This window comes from Pyrgilauda ruficollis, unplaced genomic scaffold (assembly GCF_017590135.1).
Source record: "Pyrgilauda ruficollis isolate IOZ18807 unplaced genomic scaffold, ASM1759013v1 scaffold15, whole genome shotgun sequence".
In the NCBI taxonomy this organism is placed as follows: domain Eukaryota; kingdom Metazoa; phylum Chordata; class Aves; order Passeriformes; family Passeridae; genus Pyrgilauda; species Pyrgilauda ruficollis.
In genome coordinates, this window is record NW_024513654.1 from 14523974 (window position 1) to 14546266 (window position 22293).

Below are 22293 nucleotides of genomic sequence, written 5' to 3' on the forward strand. Positions count from 1 at the left end.
TTTAAAATTCTAAGACAGTCATAAGAGGAAATAGTAAATGAAAGGTAGGCAAACAGTACAGGAAAAAGATTGATTTTTTTTTTTTTAAATAAGAAAATATTCTTAGGGTGGGGACAAAGATGGTTGAAAAGTATGTATTTAGTCAGTCTACAAGGTTCACACTTCTGGTACAGCTTTACTATTCCTTTATTCTGTGAACAAGCATTACTGGACAGGAGCATCACCCCTTACTTTTCCTCTTGTATGGCTGAAAGACACCAAAGATTGGCTGCAGCAGTTCTGAGAAGCAGAACCAGCATCTCTCCAGTTACAGCCCTTACACTTGGACTGCTTTAACTAGGCTGGAAAACCTGTTCTGTGAACAAGCCCAGGTGGTGCTATTCCAAATATCAGTGAATATTGGTATTAGGGCTGCACAGGGAAGAGCACACAGGCTCCTGCACAGGTCAGGCATGGGCAAGGCTTAGTGCGTGCTGGGAAGGCACCACCCTGCTCAGGGGATTATTCAGATAACATTATATTCATCTTGCTCCTGACCGAACTGAGAGGGCAGTTGGGTTTCTTGGGCTTGGAGACAAAATCCTGGATGCCTTGGTTTGCCCAGTCCCTTCATGTACAGTAACAGAGAGGTGCCTTGTGTATAAGCACAGGATGGGAGTTAGGGAGTCATTTCCTGCATGGCCTGATCTCTCCTGGTTTCCTCATCTATACAACAGGGACAATACTGTTTATTGACCACACAAGGGGCTGTAAGGCTAAATTAATTAATGTTAAAACCCCTTTGATTCTATTAGATAAAAGGTTTACTAGAAGTATAAAAAATAGCTATTTATTATCTTCATTTTTGTCACTTTTTGTTTATGCCCTATCAATTCTACTGCAGCTTTTTCTTTAGAATTATTTGCTTTATTTCATCTACATTAAGAAGAAATTGATAACAACTCATGATGGCATAAAAAGTAATGTTTGAAAAGTCTGGTCTAAATTTATTAATTTCAAGTGTACTTCCTCACAACTAATATGTATACAAAACTTCTTGATCAATGTATTTTCTTTGGTGACTTTGCAATATGGTTTTTTTCTTTTTTTATACACTGTTTAAGGTATCCACGAGCTCACACAAATGGACAAAAGCATGCACATCTGCTCTTACAGTTAATTTAACTTCTGTATCTTTGATTACATTTTCAATTTGGTCTATTTTAATCCTATTCCTCTCTTGCTGACTTTTCTTCTATTTGACAGCTTTTATTACGCTTCACCCTTCAAGAATCTTGAACCCACCAATGAAAAATCATTTGTATACGCTGTCATTTCTATTTGCTATTTTCTTTTTTTCTTCCCTCCCAGTGAGACGGGGGATGTGTGTGCAATGTGATGTGCTGGATATCAGTACAGTGCACCTCAGGTACCCTGAAATATTTGACTTCACCTTATGTCATTTCTAGAATGTATTTTCTTGCTCTTAGCTCTGAGCCACATCAGGAATGTGGCTGGATTTTGCCACATTTCTGCAGCACTGTGTAGCTAAAGTGCTTCCAGAACATCTGTTGCTACTGTTGTGTTCAGCAGCCTGCTGAAAGTGTGAGCTGTGAAGCAGATTATCTAACACCCAGATACTGGCTTGTCTGAAACTTTAGATAAGAATTTATTTATATGTATGTATCCAATCTGTAAAAAGTGGTGGCACTGCAAAAAAATGAAATTATAGGTTGCATTTTAGGTAAATTCTGTGGTGTAATCACTTCAAATGAGTTTGAAGTGCAGTTTCCTGTACTTACTTCTGTATTCCTATTTTTTCTGCTCCTTATTATTTCTTAGATAAATTAGGATTAGCTCTTCCATGCCTCATTGCTGTACCCTAGTGATTTCCTGGATTTCAAAAATGCCATTGAAAATGTCTTTGTTAAAAATAATAAAAAGCCATTAAGCTAGCTTATTCAACATGCTCAAGTCAAAAGATATTTACAATCATTAAACTGCAGTGAATGAATGGATTTTGTAGGAAGACAGCTTGTTCACTGGAATTTGTTGAGCTCTTCACAATAAACCAAGTTGAAGAAAAAAATATATACTCAAGTGACTTTGAATTTATAAAATCTGAAGGGCTTCCTGATGAGTGCAAAATATTATTTTCTCTGGTCTGTTTACAGCTTAGACCCTTAGGACAAAGATTGACTGTAAATGCTAACATGAAATTTTCTGAGGCCTGACCCATAATTCTGCTTTAGAAGGAGGTGGGGAAAGAGGTTAAGAAATACTAACACTAATTCTGGGCTTGAATTAAATGCTGATTTCTTTAATCTTACTCTTGCTCTGTGTCTGTAAAAATCCTACCTTGCAATGAGTGTGAAATTTCCTAATATTTATAATACCTTATAGAAAACTGGTGGCTAGATTGTGATCAGAATGTGCCCCACACGTTTCCAGGTTCCTCTTAGACCTGAGGGACATGGCGGCAGTGAGTGGGAAAGGTCTGTATCCCTGCACACTGTTTCCACACCAAAGTGGCTTGGAAAGAAACTAATTTTGTCTGCTGACAGAGGAGCATTGGTTAAGCCAGGAGATGAGTCAGGATTTCAGAGAACCAGCTGAGCTCCTGGGTGCAGTGGAACATTTTCCCTCTGCCCCCGAGCACGGTCACTGCCAGCTGCAGGAATGGGGGCTGGTGCTCTCCACCCACCTCAGGGACCACGGCGGTGGAAGTGCTGTGCTCCAGGCACAATTCTGTCTTTTGGTTATATAAATGGAAAAGGTGATGATGGTTCATTTTGCTGAATTTGGACATAGGCATGAAGGATGGCAAATTCACTGAGGCCCCCTGGGACTTCAGGGCAGCCTAAGGACCCTGCTTTGTGATGGCTGCTGCATCCAAGTAGTCCAGTGGCATTTAACCAGCTAAAGGGGTGTGAAGCTCTGCTTTCTGTCTCACAATACAACTCTCTACAGAAAGACTAGCACTTCTCAGATCTTGCTGAAGCCTTGGAAGCGCTCATATTTTAATGCATTTGCAAGGCTGGGTATTGAAAGAATGAAGAGAAATGAGGTATATGCAAAATTCTTTCGATTTCTTCAGATTTTTCCCTGTGAAGAAATAAACCAAAACATTTTACCAAGTGGCCTTTCCCTTTTCTCTTTGGCTAACTGAGCTTCCTTTCTTTTGTCATGTGGAAGATATGAAAATGTTTCTGTGATTTTGCTGATGATTGTATGTTAATGTGAATAAAGTGCTTTGCCTGAATATGTTTAATTTACAATGCTTGCATATTTAACAACTATTAAATATAAATATCTAGGTGAGGGGAATAACTTTATTTAGGATTTAGGTTCTGTCATTAGACAATTATTTTGTTTTTCATATTGCTTCAATAGTAGCTGCATTTACTGAAATTAGAAATCAAGCGTTTGTTAAAAGTGGCTCCATATAAATACTAAGCTTTCTGCTCTTTGCTTCACAGAGTACAAATCTTATTGTGACCATTCTTAATTCTTTGCTTTTCTGGTTTTAGGGACTTTTTAAATATTTCAGCAATATTTTATTCCCAAAATACTTTAAGAAGGTACAATTATTTTTAAAGTATTTTCAACTACAAGTCAGGCAAATTAAAATATCAGTTATTATCTCTCCACAGATTTTACCTGATTAGTGGTGGAGTTCCATTCATTATATGTGGGATTACAGCAGCAACCAATATCAATAATTATGGGATTGAAGGCAATGCACCATAGTAAGTATAAACTACCACCATAAACCTTTCAGGGAAAACAGATTCTGTTTCTTATCCAAATAAATGTATCTGACTTCATAAAGGGTACAGGCATGCAATTTGGGATAATATCTGTTACAAAATTTTATTAAATATTAGCTGTGAAAGAGCAAAGTCTTAATCTGGATCTTTCTGCTTCACCTCCAGCAATTTGACTCCATTACTGGCAATACAATCACCTTTCATTCACAGAATTACTCTTCATTTACATCTGAATAAGTGAAAGATATTAAAAATACCTAATGAATATAATATCTAATGCAGCTATTATTTATTTAAATATTTTCATTTCATTATCTTCCTTGATTTGATATCCTTCTGGCAACTTAGAGCAATTTAAAAATAATGGTGTAAGAAAAGGACAAGTAAAACTCCCTTCCCCACTTCCTCCACTCCCGTCCCTCCATTAAAATCCAAATATTTTGGATTTTCACCACCTGGAAATGTTCCAGTCACAATGTCTGGCAATCATGTCATAATCCTTTCATGTCCTTGTGTTAGGGAGGTGTTCAGTAGACCTCCATAAGCTCACCAGGCATCACATTGTTATTAATTCCTAATTCTTGGCATGAAGCATGAGGTATCCATAAGTACATTTAGTCTTTCCATAAAAGCATAGCAGAAAATGAATTAGACTGCAAAGTTAAATACAGTGTGTGTAACAGATCAGCATGGCAGTGACTGGCACACTAATGGATATTTTAGTACTCTGGCAGCACTAATACTTTAGAGGACATCACTCTTAGTTACTGCTTTGAGCATCTATTGTAACACATTTGAAACTGGTTATGTTCTGGGCATGAGAAGTGGCAAGCAAGGAGAATGGTTCATAAGTGAGCATCTGGCTCCTTAAAGACATTTTTATAGGTAATTGAAATTTAAATTCCAATAAGAAATCAGTGCATACTATGGCTAACTGTATGCTCTGCCTAGGGCCCAACACATATTTATATATTTATTCAAATTTATCCAATTAAACAGCCAGTTTATAATCAACTGTGTATTATAAAGCTCTATTATTTATGTTCATAAATATAAGACATTTTTCATTTTGGTGCAGTAACTGGGGTTATACTTCTTTGATCATGTTAATGTAGCAAATCAATATGTGGTGCCACAGTGTGCACAGAAAACAAGGGACAGATGAGGAATGATTATAAGAGTGAGCAAGAAGCTTCTAATTCAATGGCAGCATAGTGAGTTATATGCCTTATTCATTTTTTATGGTATTAGTAAAGTAAATGTAGAAGCACAAACTTGAACCTTTTTTTAAGAAATAGATTTTGTAAGTAATCCACAATGAGATTCTACTTGAAATAACAGCATCCCATGAGGCTGTACCACTTGGGAGCATTCCACTCTCCACTTTGCATCAAATACTCAGGGTTCAAATGGATTTCAAGTATTCACTTAGCTTTGTGTTCTCTGCTTACCCAATTAAATGTAGGTGGTTATTTACCTATGTTTTCACAAATATCTTTCAGGGGATCTTTTCTTGTGCCTGTCTAACAGTAAATTGTATACTCTTTGGAGTGTTTCTAAGTTCATTAATACATGTGTGTATGTTTCTGTTTAAGATTCAGATTTAAAAAATTCAAAGTCATGATTCTGCAGTTTCTTGCTGTAAAGTCCAGTGGGACTGTCTCTATTTAGCTGAGAAGTTCTCAGCCTGGGAGAAAAAAGTCATTCTGCCCTTTTTATAGTAACTTGTAGATAATTCCTGGCTCAATAAGAATCTGATATCAGAAGTTTCCTCACTGGAACTGGAGGAACTGCAACTAATCACACATGCCTAAATGAATATGAAGTGTCACACGGTGTCACTTTTAGAGCTGGAATCATCATGACAGATCACCTGGTCTGTCTTTCTGACCCAGTGGGAAATTAGCTATATCCAAACCATTCCTGACAGTTATTTATCTGAGGTACTTTAAATGCTCCCATAATGGATAGACTGCACTTCATTCTAACAGCATATTATCCTAATTGTCCTAACAGCTAAGAAACTTTTTAAAAATCTAATCTAGATCTTTCTTGCTGCAGTTTAAGCCCATTACTTCATGTCCAAGACCAAGAGATAAAGTAACTTATTCCTCTTTCCAGAAATCCATGCAATATTTACGATATAAGAACCTAGTAGCAGCTGTACTAGGCTATACTGCCAGCTCAGATCTCTGTCTGTAACCATGGCTAAAAACAGATCACTGAGAAGAGTCAAAACGAGACAAATATTCCTTCTCCTTCTAACCCATGTTCTGCCAGTTTCCATCTAGGATTTCATTAGTGTTTTCTTCTCCCGTGTTTGTTTGATCAGATTATTTGTACTTAAGACAGTCCTCTCAGACTCACGCTGGCCTGTGAGCTACTTTAAGCTGCTCTAAAGCAGTTATGGTTATATTATTTAAAGCCTAGCAAACCATGATCATGCTACAATGATACTATGCTACTAACATATCACAAAGAGATCATTAGTTTCCCCAATTTTTCTGAGGGCATTCAAATTGACATGGATGAACTCTCAGGAACTCTAGAAGCAGTGCAGAATTCAGAAATGGCATATATCTTTGAGGTCTGCTCACTACAGAAAGTGGGTATAGTTCAACTGGAAGTCTTTTTTCATTCTCTTTTGGTTCTCAGGCTGTTCTCTTGCAAGAAGAAAATTCTGTAAATACAATCTTCAGGCTCAAGAATTTGTAGCAATGTTCATTGATACAAACCACTGAAATCTGTACATTTCTATTGTGCAGATAGAGTGTATAAACTATGCCTCATTTGCTTTTTAATCTAAGTATTAGTGCTGACATTTTTAATAGTAGAAAAAAAGGGTTGACATAAAAGGCCTTACACTTCACTGCAATTCCGGAGTCTAAACTGACCTACATTTCTTGGAAATTTTCAGTTTTAATAATCTGTAAATTACACCATGTATTCTATTCTATTAAAAAAATGAGAAAATGATGCCTCAGCTGAATTTAATATTAAAGACAGGCTCCCTCTCTCTACAAGCTGAATTTCTGAGATACTGTTGTGTCATGCTAGTCAGACAACAGTCAGTAGTCCATCACATCTAATGTGGGCTCCGAAATGTCCTTGACTCTCTCTTGTTATTGTTTTCAGTTGCTGGATGGCCTGGGAGCCCAGCCTCGGTGCTTTTTACGGGCCGGTGGCATTCATTGTGCTGGTGACCTGTGTTTACTTTCTCTGCACGTACGTGCAGCTGAAGCGCCATCCCGAACGCAAGTATGAGCTGAAGGAAAAGACAGAAGATCCGCAGAGAATGCCAAGCACTGACATGGGCCATGGTCACATTACAGACCCTGTGTCCGTTCCCCAGGCAACCTGCCCCATGATTTCTTCTTCCTTATTGGAAAATGAGCATTCATTTAAGGCTCAGCTTCGAGCCGCAGCATTCACTTTGTTCCTGTTTACTGCCACTTGGACCTTTGGAGCACTTGCAGTGTCTCAAGGCCATTTCTTGGATATGATATTTAGCTGTCTTTATGGAGCCTTCTGTGTGACCTTGGGGCTTTTCATCCTGATCCATCACTGTGCAAAGCGAGATGACGTGTGGCATTGCTGGTGGTCCTGTTGCCCATCCAAAAGAAACACCTACTCTGTGCAAGTAAATGTGCGCCCAAAGGTCAACATCAATGGTGACACCCAGGTCCATGCACCTTGTCTGCAGGAATCTCCATGTCCCAACAAGTCAGCTGTGTTCAATCACCCAGCAGCAAGCCACTGCAAACTCACTAACCTGCAAGCAGTGCAGAACCACGTTAACTGCCTGTCGCCCGTGACACCGTGCTGTGCAAAAATGCATTGTGATCAGCTGCTTGATGATGAAGCTCACATTCATGTCCACAACGAGGGAACCTTCAGACCCAACATGCACATTCATAGATGTCTGAAAAGCAGAACTAAGCCACGATACTTCAGTCGGCACAGGTCTGCGGGGGAAAGGGAGTACGCCTACCACATCCCCTCGAGCATTGACGGCAGCATTCACAGCTCCCACACGGACAGTCCCCACAGCACACACGAGAGCCAGTCGGGTCACAGACGGGCCTGCTGCTCCAAGAGCGATCCCTACCCCACCGTCAACCAGCCCGAAAGCAGCGACGCAAGTACTGTAATATACAGCTGTGGTAAAATGCCAGACAGTGACACTGTGCACCACCCAGCTCACTTCGAAATGCACCCACGGACACAGTCATTGCCATTCAGTACAACAAATCACAACGGAATTCTCAAGGGAAACATGCACGAAGCCATGATATACAGCTCAGATAGTACGGGAAATATCAAAACTGGCCCTTGGAAAAATGAAACTACTGTGTAGTTCACGGGCCATCGTAATGTGTTTTTTGCCCTAAACCATCGTTATCTTTGTTTTTAATCCAAAATAAATATGGTGATATGTTTGTGTAGCTCATCAGTAAATTGTACAGCTTTTCATTTTCTTTGTAAGTGTCAAAGAAAGAGGGATAGTGACAGTTTTAAAGTGAAATTATTTTTAAAAGAAAGTTATAAAATTATTCTGAAAAATAATGAGAAAATTAAGTCTAGAAAATTGAATAAGAGAGGCAATATCCTTTTGTTATACAGAATGACATTTCTTTAGAAGCATCATTTTCATTCATTGTTTTCACTTTTTTTCTGTAGTAACTTCAGACACTTTTTATAAACATATCAGCATCTTAAACTTTTACTTATTTATTTTTGTAGAAAAATATTATTACTGTGCCATGAATTTTAATCAGAAGTGGCTATGGTAGAAATGATAAACAGGATTTTATAAAATTGCAGCTTTTTAGATACACAAAAGCGATACTGCCTCTAAAAACCTTCTGTAGCATATGGCCTGTAAAGTCATGTAATGTACAGTCTCTGTTCTGTCTTTTTTCTTGTTGGAGAGAAGTGCTAGGTAATGTCTCTGTTACATCTTTGGTGCTGTATTGGTTGTATTTTGCATGACATATGTCAGGATATACCATTTGCTGTTTTATAGTGTTACATGTGTTTAAAAAAAAGAACAAAAAAAAGTGTGGTACAAGGCTGTGACAAACCCTATCGATATTAATCTAGAGCATTATAAATCTACAGGAAAAAAAAATCACTCTGCACTAGTTTAAGTGGCACAATCCTTTGTATAAGGTTATATGATAGCTTTGATAAGGGTCCACTCTAATGTCTTTACAGAGCATGCACTACTCATCGTATGTGGCACTGTGCGGTGTAATAGCAATTGTCTCAACAAGTTTTACACTTCTTTGTAAAGTATGCCTTTTAAACAAACCTGTAAGCTGTTCCACGGTAACCTTTCCACATCTGTTAAGGTAGAGCAGTTTTATCATTAACTCTTTGAGGACTACAGTTATTTTCTTAAAGTAGCTTATTCTAGTTCAGAGATACTGTATATATGATATTGTCTATTTAGTTACAGGATCAATGTAGTCCAGAGTCGTCAAGAAAAAGGAAGTTCAATAATTTTCTAAAAACACCTTCTTAGAATCCATTAATTTCACCACTTGCTTTCTGAAAACCCATTTCCTCCCCTAGCAAGTTTCAGATTGACTTAATCCTTTAATGCAAATCTGACCTTCAGAGAAGTTCTTTATGTTCATGATTTCTGCTGAATTATAGGGCATTCTGGGGTCAGTAGCATTCTCTATTAACAAGGCTCTTGGCAAGATTTTTTTCATGTTTCCATGAACATCTGGACACAAAGCATCAACTCACAGTACAGAACTGCTTCAGAATGATCCCTATATGAAATAAAACAGCTTTTTACAAATAGGAAGGGTGCAGAATAATAATAGATTTCCGAAAGTGAATGGGAGCATAGAGCTGTGAGAAAAATGTCTACAGTGGAAAGTGAATACTGGATCCAGAAATGAGAGGAAAAGCACAATTCTGTACAGCCATACAAGAAAGTTTGCTGTGATGTCTTCACACAGACTTATGTAATTGCTTCAGAGAGGAAATAGAAAATTCCATTGAGAGGCCATCAATCTGCGATTCTCTGTGTATATGTGGCAGAAATCTTCACTATACTTAAGCTCCATATTTTTCTGTTATTAGCCCTTATTAGACTCTACCTTCATTTTTTTTAATATGTAGGAATAAATTTCCTAATAGTGTACATAAAGATGACAATTATAATTGTTAGAATGTTATAAAAACATGTAAGTCAGATGAATGTGTTCTGCAGTGTTGCAGGTGGGAATTAGTACTCAAAGGGTTAATGCTCAGTATCTGAGTGCAAGAAATCTTGTTTTTCTGTATTTTTGTAAATTTGAAATATATATTGTAAACTTCAGCAGTGCAATGTATCCATCTCAGATTGTGTATTTTTAAAAGGTGAGCAAGAAGAATGCACTAGGTGGTTGTCAAGTTTTAAGCCAATATTCAACAGTTTCATGACTGCTTCTTTAGCTAACACACAAAAAAAGACAAAACACTGAGCTTTATTATGTATATGCTGTATATGCTTGAACTGTCTCTAAAATACAGTATTTTTCTTTGTTTGCATACTGAAATATTTTCTGTTTCATAACTGTTTTCTTTTAATATTACTTTTACTCATTCCACATAGACAGTGACCCTAAATAAGCATAGACATAATGTGAAATCCACTTCTCTGTGTCTCTGCACTCTGTATATGTATATTCTGTAACAGTAAAAATGTAGGAAGTCTGTAGACCATTATGCAAAATATCTCACACACACACAGAGCCAAGATGAAATACTCACTCTGCAAGGATCCACTCAGTAAGCTCCTTTATTCAGCTTGTGTTTTAATCATCTCTGTTATTTTGTCTGAGAGGCCAATTCCATCTTCATAACGGCTTACAAAAAAGCAAATAGGTGCTGCTTTCCACAGAATATCTTATGTGATAAAACTCTCGGGAATTCAAAAGTAAAATATTAAAACACTTTTCTTATTGTGTTAAAAATTAATTTAGTGAATATTTCTGGGCTAATTTGGAAGAGCTGTGTTATGCAATAATCTGTTTGCATATTATTTTTTCAGAAAATATAGAGTATATCTACAGAGTAGGAGAGACGTGATATTAAATAAATATGAAAATGTTTTGTAACATCAAATTTGACCAAAATGCTTTTAATGCTTTTGACTTTTTCTTTTTTCCTTAAGATAAATGAGATAATTTCAATGCTTTGGAAGTCTGGTTTTGATTTATTGTGGGGTTTTGGTCAATCATAGTCAGTGAACCATTACTACTTTACCTGATTTTCTTCCCTATAAAAATAAAGTCAATGAAATAACCAGAGTATGAGATATATTGTCCTAGTAAATTCCTCATGGACGCAAGTAACGTATTTTAAAATCGGTTTTAGTTTTGGTGATTCATTGATAATAATAAAATGGTTGAACAGATTTTACTGTTCACTCTCTGTCCAAGATTAAGCAAGATGAATTTCTTCCAAAAAAAAAAGAGATTCTTTTGAAAGAATGATGCAGTCAACAGAAATCTGAATAGCTGCTCCAGGATAAAAATATGCTCTTGCTGTGGTGTTGTTCTCTGCATATAGAAATTCCAGTTTTCATGACCAAATTTGAAGTCACATAGGCTGTTTATGAGAAAAATTCCTACCCAGCCTCATATAATGAATTTAGGTGTAAAAATAAAGCATACATTTTTGCACATTATGTCTGGTCATATGTGTTGTTCCCAGGAATCTGTTGATTGTGTCTGTGCTGATGTGACAGAGCAGTCGCCGTCAGTGGCCATGAACAGCTGTTCTCCTTCACCACGCCGGTGCCTGCCAGCTACCCTGTGAGCACCCTATCCAGACGGTAGCCCACCACAGGAGCTTCACTGGGGCTGTAAAGCATTCATCCTGTCTGAACCAAAGCAAAGTCTGTGCTTAAAGCAAAGTCAAGGCCACCTTTGATGGACAACACAGGCAACTGGGCAGCCCCCACTTGAACACTAAGCAATGAAGGCAGAAAAATGTAATGGAAGTGGATTGAAGCAGTTTTAAGTCCTCCTCCCGCCATCTCTCTAAAGCACCTGCCTAGTAAGTCTGCTGCCTACAGATAGCTATCAAATCCAAACAAACCCAGGCAAAATTAGACAGCTGACCTAAAATTCCTGGTTAGCTGAAATGAGTGAAACAGCACAACCTAGTTAACCTAGTTAACAATTGTTAACCTAGTTAACAATCAGAGAAGCCCAAGTAGGAGAAAACCTCTTTGGATGCTCTGTTACAAAGATGCTTCAGGTTGGTTATGTGTGAAGGTGTGGAACTAAGTCATGCCTGAAGATCTGAAATTGCTCTTGTGCAGACACTGTTAAGGCTTACAAAGCTGGTTTCAACTCCACAAATTCAGAAGTAGTTTCCACTGTAAATTATATGCCTTTTTACAATGAAGAGATTATCTGACATTTCACTATTTGGGAAAAAGAAAGTTGTCATCACAAGCAGGCTAGTAACCTTTTTATCATAGGATCTTCTTTGCATGGAAACAAGAAAAAGGGACCACCTGTACGCCCAGTTTTTGTTGCCTATGAAAAGAAATGTCAGGCTGATGAAGATGTTGGCAGCTCAGCAGCTTCCTTGCCAGAACATAAATTCAAGTTCCTGTAGCAGCATCTTCCCATTCAGAAAGAAGCTGTAGAACGCAGCTGGATCAATCAGAATTCATTGGCTGAGTTTAAAGGCTGGCTGACTTCAGTTGAGCAATTTCAGTAGTAACTTGGTGCTCTAGGCAGCTTTTACTTGCTTAGTTAACTCCATAAGGAAAGGAGCTTTTGGGTTGGCTGGTTGGGGTTTTTTTTTTGCTGTGCCCAGTTAACTATTTTCTAATTAGCAATTGAATAGCTGAGAAGAAAACTTGCTTTACAAATTACCTTGACTATAAGCCATGGATTTTTCATCCCTTTTAGGGGGTCTGTGAAGGTGCAAGTGAATCCCTATTCCCTTATCTGACCAATCTATTACTTGAGTTTTTTAGGGAGCCAAGCAAGCAAGCATCAGTGAATTCAGGTCAATATAAGAGGGCTCACTTCTCTGCAGGGAGGGTTGAAATTTGCAAACTCTAGAGCAATTCAACCTCAAACAAATATCCTGCCTTGAAGTTGTGCAGCTGGCCATGCCTGTGAGGTAAGGGGTTCTTTGTAAACATGGTGTCGGCATACCCCATAGGTACTGCTGTCTCTTTACATTTTGATCTGTTTGAATTCTGTAGTGCCTTGCAGTCTGAACAACAAAATGACTGACTGTTCCCATCAGCCCATTACTCTGCTCCAGCTGTTTGCCTTAACCTGCAGCACACTGCCAGGCAAGATTCGCCAGCACAGTCAGTGTTTTCATTCATTCCTAGATTTGTTTCCCAGGTACTCAATAACACCTGAGGAAAGCAGCAGGAAGAGTGTATTTTGGGACTAGGGGGAATTTCTGGGAGAAGAGAAAGCAATAAAACACATTATTCATATTCTTCTCACACTACTTTTGTTAGCCCATTTATTAGTGAGCTGTAAGCAGTTACAGTCACTTATTCCCTGATTCTTTCCATTGCAAGACCTTGTTCTCCACTAATTAGAACATAGCTGAAAGTTAAGCATTTAGCTTGATTTATGCCCTCAGCAATTACTGCCCTCAGATGGACAATTTTACAGAGTTCAGCCAAAGTAGCTGCAATGTTTTCAACAAAGAGGCTTGATGAAAGAATGTCTGTCCACAATAACACCTGTCAGTGATTTTGTAATAGTTCTGTCTTCAAGGCCCATTATTTGAAAGCTTTGAGCAGTATGGCTATTATGAGAAAAGAGCATCTCTTGCTGTTTCTATAAAGTAAGTGGTTCAGTACAGATAATTTAGCCACTAAAAATATCAGAATATATTACTGTGAAATGTCTCTCTTCTTACTCTGTGTATGCCCCAACTGGGACCACACTCACTGACCTTGTGCTGCTGCTGCAAGCCATAAGGGCTCTAAAGGACCAGCCCTATAAATGATTCACTTCAGCTGCTCTCAACTAGGATTAGGATTGAAAACAGGGGGTCTTGGTTCTTATCTTCTCTGCCAAATGCTCTAGTTTGTCTCCCCTTCAGAGGCACCATGATGGAATAGAGGAGATAACTGACTGTCTTGTACAAGGGAGACAAATGCTGGGCTAGAAGAAATCAAAAAGAGACTGAGCTTCTAGCACTGGATCAAGTTGAATGGAGCAAGCTGATCAGCAGGAGAGAGGTTGCTGTGAGTAGGGAGCTGCAACATGACTTGAGGGGGAAAGGAAAGGAATGGAATAAATTTTAAAAGAGAGACTTGGATGCTGAAAACAACCTGGGGCCAACTGGTCATTAGGGGAGAGGAGGAGGAAGGTGAAACAATTATGTCCATGGATCTTTTCATGTTGGATGTGAAAGCCAAGCTTTGTGACTCCTCTCCCATCAGTAAATATCTGAAAACGTGCTAGCAAAATGACTATTCACTTACAATATTGTCCTCATACAAAATTACTCTATTAGTGCTGTCAGCAATTCCAGTAATGTGTCAGAAATCTGGTTATTGAATCACAGATGTTAAAGCTGTTGATTAACCAGATATTTCATGTTCCACATGACAGAATCCCTGTATTTTTAATGTCTTTTGAAATCCAGAAGCTATCACAAAAAAGAAAACTGATTTCAAACAGTGTGAGTGAAGCTGAAAGTCAAACACATGAAATTGAGGAACTGTTAGAATTAAGGCTGTCTTTGGAACCTTCATTCACAGCTTTAGTCTGCCTTTTGATGTTGTTTTTCAGTATTTGAGTTCATGCTGCTTTCTAACACTTTGGCTTTGATGCTGCACATTTAGTGTTCTTTAAATGTGCTTTTGTGTACATCTAGAGGTAAGCCAGTCATTTCACTGTAAGTTTTCTTTTCTATTTTTTTTTTTCATGGAACTTTTAGAAAAAGAATATTGATGTTGAAATTTTCTGGTAACGCAAATTCTGCTTTTCAAATCTTCCCTGTGCTGAGTACTAGAATGGAAGAAGTGGATTGAAAGACTTTCCATTGAGCTTCTGCTTGTTTGTTTGGGTTTTGTTTCAAAAGTAGTTGTATAATTGCTATCAGGAGAAGGAGCAGGCTGAAGTCAGGAAGTGCCTGCCTGGCTGTGCGGTCTGTTGGAAGCCTGTGCCTTAAAGATGATCATTTGTGTTGACAAATGGGCTGCCTGTAAATCCCATCTTCCCTGCAACGAAACCTGTACTGGAAAGCCTCCTATGGAATAGATCCCTGGGGCTGCTGAGGAAAGCATCACACGCCCTGCCCTCCAGCCTGCAGGATGTGCCAGCTCTGGCCATTGAGGGGTGGACACACTTTTGTCTCTGGCATTGTGCAGTGGCCTCCTCCAGCCAACAGCTAACCTTGCACACAGGAGAGGTTCAGTGCAGGTTTAGGTCATTATACAAAGGTCCTTCTGCTCTGAGCTCCAGGAAGGTCCCTTTCCTTCAAACTCACGCTTCCTTGCTAACCCTGAGCCCATTGTCCAAGCCAGAAGCTGGAAAATCCCAGTCCCCTTGACAAGATGGCATGAGAATACAACATCAGCATGGAGGGGTGGTTCCTCTCCATCTGGAACAAAACATACTGAAACCTTCCCTGTGTTCCTACATATGAGAACAAAAAAGCAGGGAGGAGAGCGTTACATGACCAGCTAATCTCTTCTAGGATAATAAGGGGAATAGTTTAAGTGCTGCAACAAACAAAACAAACCCCCAGCCTTTCTGAGTTAGTATGGAAACCTTAATTCCAGCATTAGAACGATGTTGTATTCCACCTGACAGCACAGCACAAGCAACGTGACACCCAGTCAAGGGCTATAGTACATTCCAAGTAACTACACTTCAACCACAATGCTTTTCCCCTGGATAAAAATAAGTTGTATACAGTCATACCGTGAAAAAATTTTCTGCATCTTTTGATACACTGGTGGGCTGTCTTAGATTAAGGACCCACTTAGCATGGACGTGCACTTAAAATGTTTTTGTACTATTGGAGTGAAAAGAGGGAAAGTTACTTATTTTTTTTTCTTTTTAATTACACAAAAAGTCAATCATCAGTGTTACACTGAGATGTTATTTTTCTTCAGTATGTAGATCACACAGAGCCAGAGAGCTGCATAACAGAGCACTACGCCAAAAGTGAAAAACAACCACAGGAAGAGGGGACAAAAATCCTCTTACTATCAGCAGTTCTCAACTTTATCTGTAAGAGAATGATTTCAGATCATGCAATCTGCTTCATTAGCCTGTTCATCTTCCCAGTGTGCTGTTAAGGTTCAACTTGCTTAACAAAACCAGGAAGATCAGAATATGCCAATCAAATCTGGAATGACTTAAACAGTCTGTGGTATAAGTGGCTTACATATTTAATTGTAGGTTGATGTGGGGAAATTGCTGATACAGACAAAACATACAGGTTATAATTTCAAAGGCCCTGGAGCTGGAGGATGAAAAAAATCTTCAGCAAAAGTCTTTTTCCTTAGACAAAGTAAGAAGAAAATATCTATGTAGGAAATAGGAGTTTTGAATTTAAATCAGTGAAACAATGAAAGAAACTGACAAAGAAGTATTTTGAACAGCTCAGCACAGGCTTTCCTTCCTTGTGCAACCACTGCTGGATGTAAGGAAATGTTTAATTTATGCAGTCCTTAGTCAAATTTTCTTCCTTTTAGATGTAGAGTTGAAATTATAGGCAGGAGCCTTTCCTTTGGTTGCCACAGGTCTTAGACTTAAATGTATAGTGAACAGCAAAGGCTCAGCATATGGTTTAGAACCTAATCTGGAGACTGACAAACTACAGATCCCATTAAATGGAGACTTTCTGTCATAGCATGGGGTCACAAGTCCTGGCATGCATTCACAGATGGAAGGATCCAGAGGAGAAGTGGGTGAAAATGAAGGAGAAATGGAGTACAAAGGGGAAGAGGGTATTGTGATGGGTTATTGAGGGAGCACAAGTGCCTGCTGAAATGGTGTAATCATAAATGTAACCACAAGCCCTGGATGAGTAAAGGAGGCTATTGAGCAGGACCAATGAGCCTGCTTCTGTTGTACGGGTCACTCAGTAAAGATGACAAAAGATTAGATGCTATTTGGACAGTAGCCTCAAAGATGGGCTGAAAACTGGAAATATGCTTAAGGCATGCAATGTGTTCATGTTATAGAGAGAGGGAAGAGAGGAAAAAAATAATTAAGTGGTTTAATCACTGTCCACAGGTAACTAAATGTGTAGAAAGTACTTTACAGGAGGGTCTTTAGTCTAGCAGCAAAGGTATGAAAAGATCCAGTGATTAGGAGCTGGAAGTAGCACTTCCCCTTTAATCTGCAAAAGTAATTAACTTCATAAAAATTTCTTAGTGATATGGTATGTTGAAATTTTTACCTCAAGAGACCATATCTTTTGCAATGTATTTTTCTCTTCAAACACAAATTTTTGACCTTGGTGCTATAAGAACTACAGGGTAAAATTTTCCAGGCAGTTTACATTATATTTGATGTTCACTAGATTTAGCCTCAGAAAAAAAAATCCTTTCAGATAGGTATTGTCAAGATGAGGTAGAAAAGGAAGGACAATGTCTCTACCTGTCTATGGAGGTTGGAACATTGAAAATGGGTGGTATTCCAACAACCTTGACTTTGGCCTTCATGGCACTGTTCAGTTTAAGTGTTATTTTAATGCTTATTCTTACAGGTTCTTTGTAAGCTGTATATTTGAATGGAAAATCTTTATATGCTGCAACATAATAAAGTTCCTAGTTACTGTTTCTAATTAAAAACTCCCTTAACTTCTGACAAAAATCACAATGGTGCTTGCTTAACTAGATGTTATCACTATATCCTGTAACAGTCTGCATTCAACCAAATTCTTCCTTATCTCCTCTCTAGCACACAAAGACCTAATTTTGAGCTATATGAAGAATTTGATGTTTCTAATTTAATTCCTTTCTTACAAACTTCTCAGTATTGCAGACAGTCAAATACATTCTTTATATTTCCAGTAACTGGTAAAATAATTCCAGATTTCACATTTACAATAGTAGAGAAATTGAAGATCTCAAAAGTTTCCCAAAATATTATTCCAGTTTCTAAGTCCAAAGTTTCATCTTCTTTATTCTATGTTTACTTGATCTTGATGTAAAATGATTGAGTCTTTAGTCTGTTGGGAGCAAGGTAAAGCAGCCCTGTGCCAGGATCCCAAAGTACTGCAGGGAAATCGACATCTTCTTGCTGGACACAGCCCTGGTTGTGCACTTCCTCTTTGTACAAAGTCCCAGAATTTGTACCTGTGGATATCTGTACTCCTCAAAGTGTGATGAATAGGATTTCTGTTCCTGGACTGCACTAGGAGATGGTCCTTTTTTGTCCCTCTTTCCAGCCTCATGCACAATGTTTTTTCTCGTATCCTCCTGGTTTTCATGGCCTGACTTTGGTTTGTGCACTGATTGCTCACATTGCTGTTATTCCTCTCACTTTTTCTTGTCTTTTTAGAAAGGCAGCTCGAGTTCAGTGCTGAACTTAGCTTACCTGACAGCCCCAGGTCTTGTGCTGACAGGGTTGGTCATAGCTGTGATCTGAAATGCTCTTTGCTGTCTTTTTCTCTCTCCTCCTAGATATGAATTTGTCTAGGGAGATAATTAAGCTTCAGTTCCCACACTCTCTCTGTTTCTCCTGCCTGCTGCAGCACGTTGGGTCCTACGACAGGACCACTTGTGTCCTTTCTCAGGCATGTTGTGTAACTTCAGTGCCAGGCATCCACAGTGTCCTCTTCTTTATTATTCCTTTCTGAAAATGCTTTTGCTGTGCAGCACATAGCTCTGCTTGATTTTCTATGTTATTTGTTTTGAAATGTCCATATATTGGAAAGGTTGTTCTGATTAAAGACCTGTGGCAAAGTGAATTGAAATTATTCTGCTCCTTCTTTTAATAATTATTTTATTTGCCCAGTCACCACTTGTTTATGAGTACTGCAACATAAGCACCACAGCCAGTTTGGAAATGTCCTCTGCTGACATTCCCCAAAAGATGGGTTTACCTGTCAGGAAGTTTCGTTTCTCATTTTTGTTGCAAGCCATCTGAATCCTTCATTTTTCACTCCTGCGTTGCCCTAAAGCTCCTTGCTATATCTTGGATTTCATCCTCCCTCTCACTCTTTGCTCTGTGTGGCTCAGACAGTATCCAGATGGTCTCTTCCTGAAGTGAGCTTGTTCTGGAAAAAGCCTCACCACTGTCACTCACCAGAGGATGAGGCTGACCTGGAAAGACTGTGCACAGTACAAAAGGTCATTTTTCTTTCACTGGCACTTAGGAGTTACCCAGCTCTACACTGCATATATACAGTGTGTACCTGTGGAGATTCACACACACACACTCACACATATATAAATTAACATTACAGAGGTAGCAGCTGAGTGCTTGTTACTGCCTCCCTCTGTTCTGAGGGAAGCAGATCATGTTTTCAGACTATGTCTTCTAACCTGAAATATTCTGAGTATTTTTAGTATTTCCTACTGGCTTTAAATGGATCCTAAAATTTTCTGTGTTAAAGGTAATCCAACTCTGCATAAAAGGATTTAACAATTTAAAACCTCAGAAGGTTTTTCAGTAGCAGTAATTGCTCTTTCACTTGCAAGTATCTCCTCAGAGGTACAAGGAGTTATAATATTAGTATATTTTTAACACAATTTTGCACAGGCTAGAAAAAGTTAGATCTTTTATATATTTCAGATATACATTAGCAACTTTAAATTCCTTTTATAAAATTTCTCTTCCTTGGAAATGTCTTGATTTACAAGCAAAGAATACTACCATGTGTTATTTTTAGGGGATTGAAGCCATGTGGTTCTAATTCAAATTATTTCAGATGCATGTAGTTTGCAAATGGAAATTCCCCCATAAACCATTAGATATTGATGAGTTTCTCCAGTTAAGAGTTAAATGAGTCAGACCATGGTCTATCTAGTCATAACAATTAGAGGCAGAAATCATTAATAATTTAATTTAATTATAATTACTCTTATGACTGTGGCTGGTGTAGAAGATTGCAAATAGGAAACACTCACATAATTATTATTCTGAAGATCATTCAGGACAAATAAAAGTCTGAAAAAGATGTTAAATCTCTTAAAGGACTTACTTTAATTATTTTAAAGTCATACATTAATTAAGGTGTTTACTTATTAATCCTTGGAAATTGAATTCTGTACTCAGAATTAAGTGCTGTAATTTTCTTGAGTAACTAAGTGCTGTGTTTCTCATACATGAGAGGTTGAATTGCTCAACCTTAACTTCAGAATTTTCTATAATAACTTGAGGGATGCTGACAATTAACTCACTCAAAAACTTCTCTATGCCTCTAGCAAGTTTTGTGTCTCTAACATTCTCTCTCTTTAGAAATCTTGTTGGCCTAGTTTTTTTGGGTCATTTACCAGTCATTGTCTGCTGCTTTATTTCTTACTGGCCTAATTTATCCATCTGGAATTGAAGCAGAATGTAGACAGAATTGATTCTGTGGCTGCCATTGCATGCCAGCTACCATAACCATCTGAAGTTGAAGCACTTTGACATTTTTGGCTACTCTGAAGAATCCCCTTCTCACAGACATAAGGGATGAAGGTGTCGACTGTTCTCACTGCTTTCTTTTCCTTATGCTGCTGGCCCTCTGAAGGTAGTAAGGAAACTTCACAGACCTTCTTACACATCATACCTCTCCTTGGAATATCTTTATTGGTCAGATCTTTAGTTACCATTATGAAAAACATTTTAACAGCCTAAAACTCAATCTGCAGGTTCATGATTTTGTTCTTTACCTCTTGCGTACATCACATTCCCCTTCCTGCCCTCTCTTGGGTCACCCATATAAAGCCCATACTAAGCACCTCATCCTCAAGCAGAGGATCAGCCCTAGTGCTTGTTTAAAAATGCATTATTATGGTCCAAACATTTTTTTCCTAGAAAAAGTAATGTTTTGAGGTACATGGAACATTGTAAGCATATTATAAGAGGCACGAAAGAAATCAGGTTGTTTAGATTAAGACAATGAATACTGCAATCTATTCAAAGGCTTTTTCAGGCTTTTCAAGCCTTACAGGTTCTGCAGAAGCAGAAAATCAGAAAATTTTAGGAGATATCTCCCTGCAGATGAAATAATTCAAAGCCACAGTTCTGCAACAGTAGCACACAGAGTGGCCTGGAAGGGCACAGTCTCGGGAAAAGGAGAGGTGCCTTCCAGATTCAGCTGTGAGCCTGCTTGGCTTGGCTTGGCTTTGCTTTGCTTTGCTCTCTCCCTCCCACTCCCTCACTGTCTGTGCAGGCTGTGAGAACTGTCACTGCACCAGCTGGAGAGGATTTAAATTTTGTATGGGAAGTAAAATGTTGGTTATGACAATGTGAATCGTTTTCCCATTGTGCTATAGCACAACAATCACCATTCCCTCTCTCACGTGGCTCCTGCTCACAAAGCTCAGCACTGTAGTTGTAACCAAGCCTGAGTTTTGGAAGGTGAAGCCATTTGTCTCCTACGTGGCTGCTATCTTCTCCCACACTGCTTTCTCTGGGTTGTTTGAAGTTTCTCCTCAGAGCTCTTTACCATTTCTGTGAGGTGGCTCTGGCCACGATGGGTTGCCCCTTTTCAGCAGGGAGGTATCATCCTCTGAGCTACAAACACAGCAGTCAAGAGACTGACTGATGGTTGTCCCCTAGCTGCTGCAGAGACTGGTGGGTTGCACCTGGTTTATTGTGGCCATCCAATTCCAGTGATGTGTAAGGTCTGCACTGTGAAAACAATTTACTTGTATATGACTGACTCTTCTGTTTATTCACCAAAGCCTTCTAGAAAAGTCTGGACAAGTGTTTAAGTGCTGAAGTCTCTTCAAGCCATTCTGAATTTCCTAAGCATACATATGTCATTGATTTAAAGTTAAGAGATCTGTTGTCTGCAGCATCTTCTCAAACTACCGCTATCATAAGGAGCAATCATGTGTTTGTGAAATTCAGTTGCCAAATAAAAGATTAAAGCTTCAGGCTTGATTGTGGCTGTTAGCACCCTTTCAAAAACAGTAAGTCATTGCTCTAAGGTAATTTACCTTTTCATACTGTTGGACATAGAATACATAGAATTTCTCTGAATGCCCATCTGAAATAGCTCGTCTTAGGTACAGAGTCACTTATTGCACCTGTGATTATTGGTGTAATTGAGAAAGTCTATTTTTCGCACATTAGACCAAAAATGAAACATTTATTTTGACACATTGGGCTACAGCCATCTGTGCCCCAGCATCAAAACATTTTTTTAATGTTCTATTTCAGCTGTTCCAGTTGGCCTCAAAAGAGCTTAAAATCTGGCAAAAATAGCACCAATGTTTAACTGTGCACAGAAGGTATTATTTATATGTCAGTAGCACATTGTTCATTTTCTAGGTCTTTAACAGCTGTATATAATGACACAATCCTTTACACATGCTAGTTTTCATAGAATATGTCACAGGGCTCTTCAATACAAAGCTGAGGGG

The 22293-nt window shown here is 38.5% G+C and overlaps 1 protein-coding gene across 1 annotated transcript in view; it reads left to right on the forward strand.

Annotated features, from left to right (window-relative positions):
• The window catches only part of LOC121350220 (adhesion G protein-coupled receptor A3-like), a 256338-nt gene extending 244904 nt beyond the window's left edge, over nt 1-11434 (forward strand). The window contains exons 18-19 of the mRNA XM_041461380.1: nt 3633-3728; nt 6885-11434. Coding sequence (XP_041317314.1) covers nt 3633-3728; nt 6885-8106 — 1318 coding nt within the window. The 3' untranslated portion in view covers nt 8107-11434. The remainder of the gene's footprint in view (nt 1-3632; nt 3729-6884) is intronic.
• Nucleotides 11435-22293: the final 10859 nt, after the last annotated feature.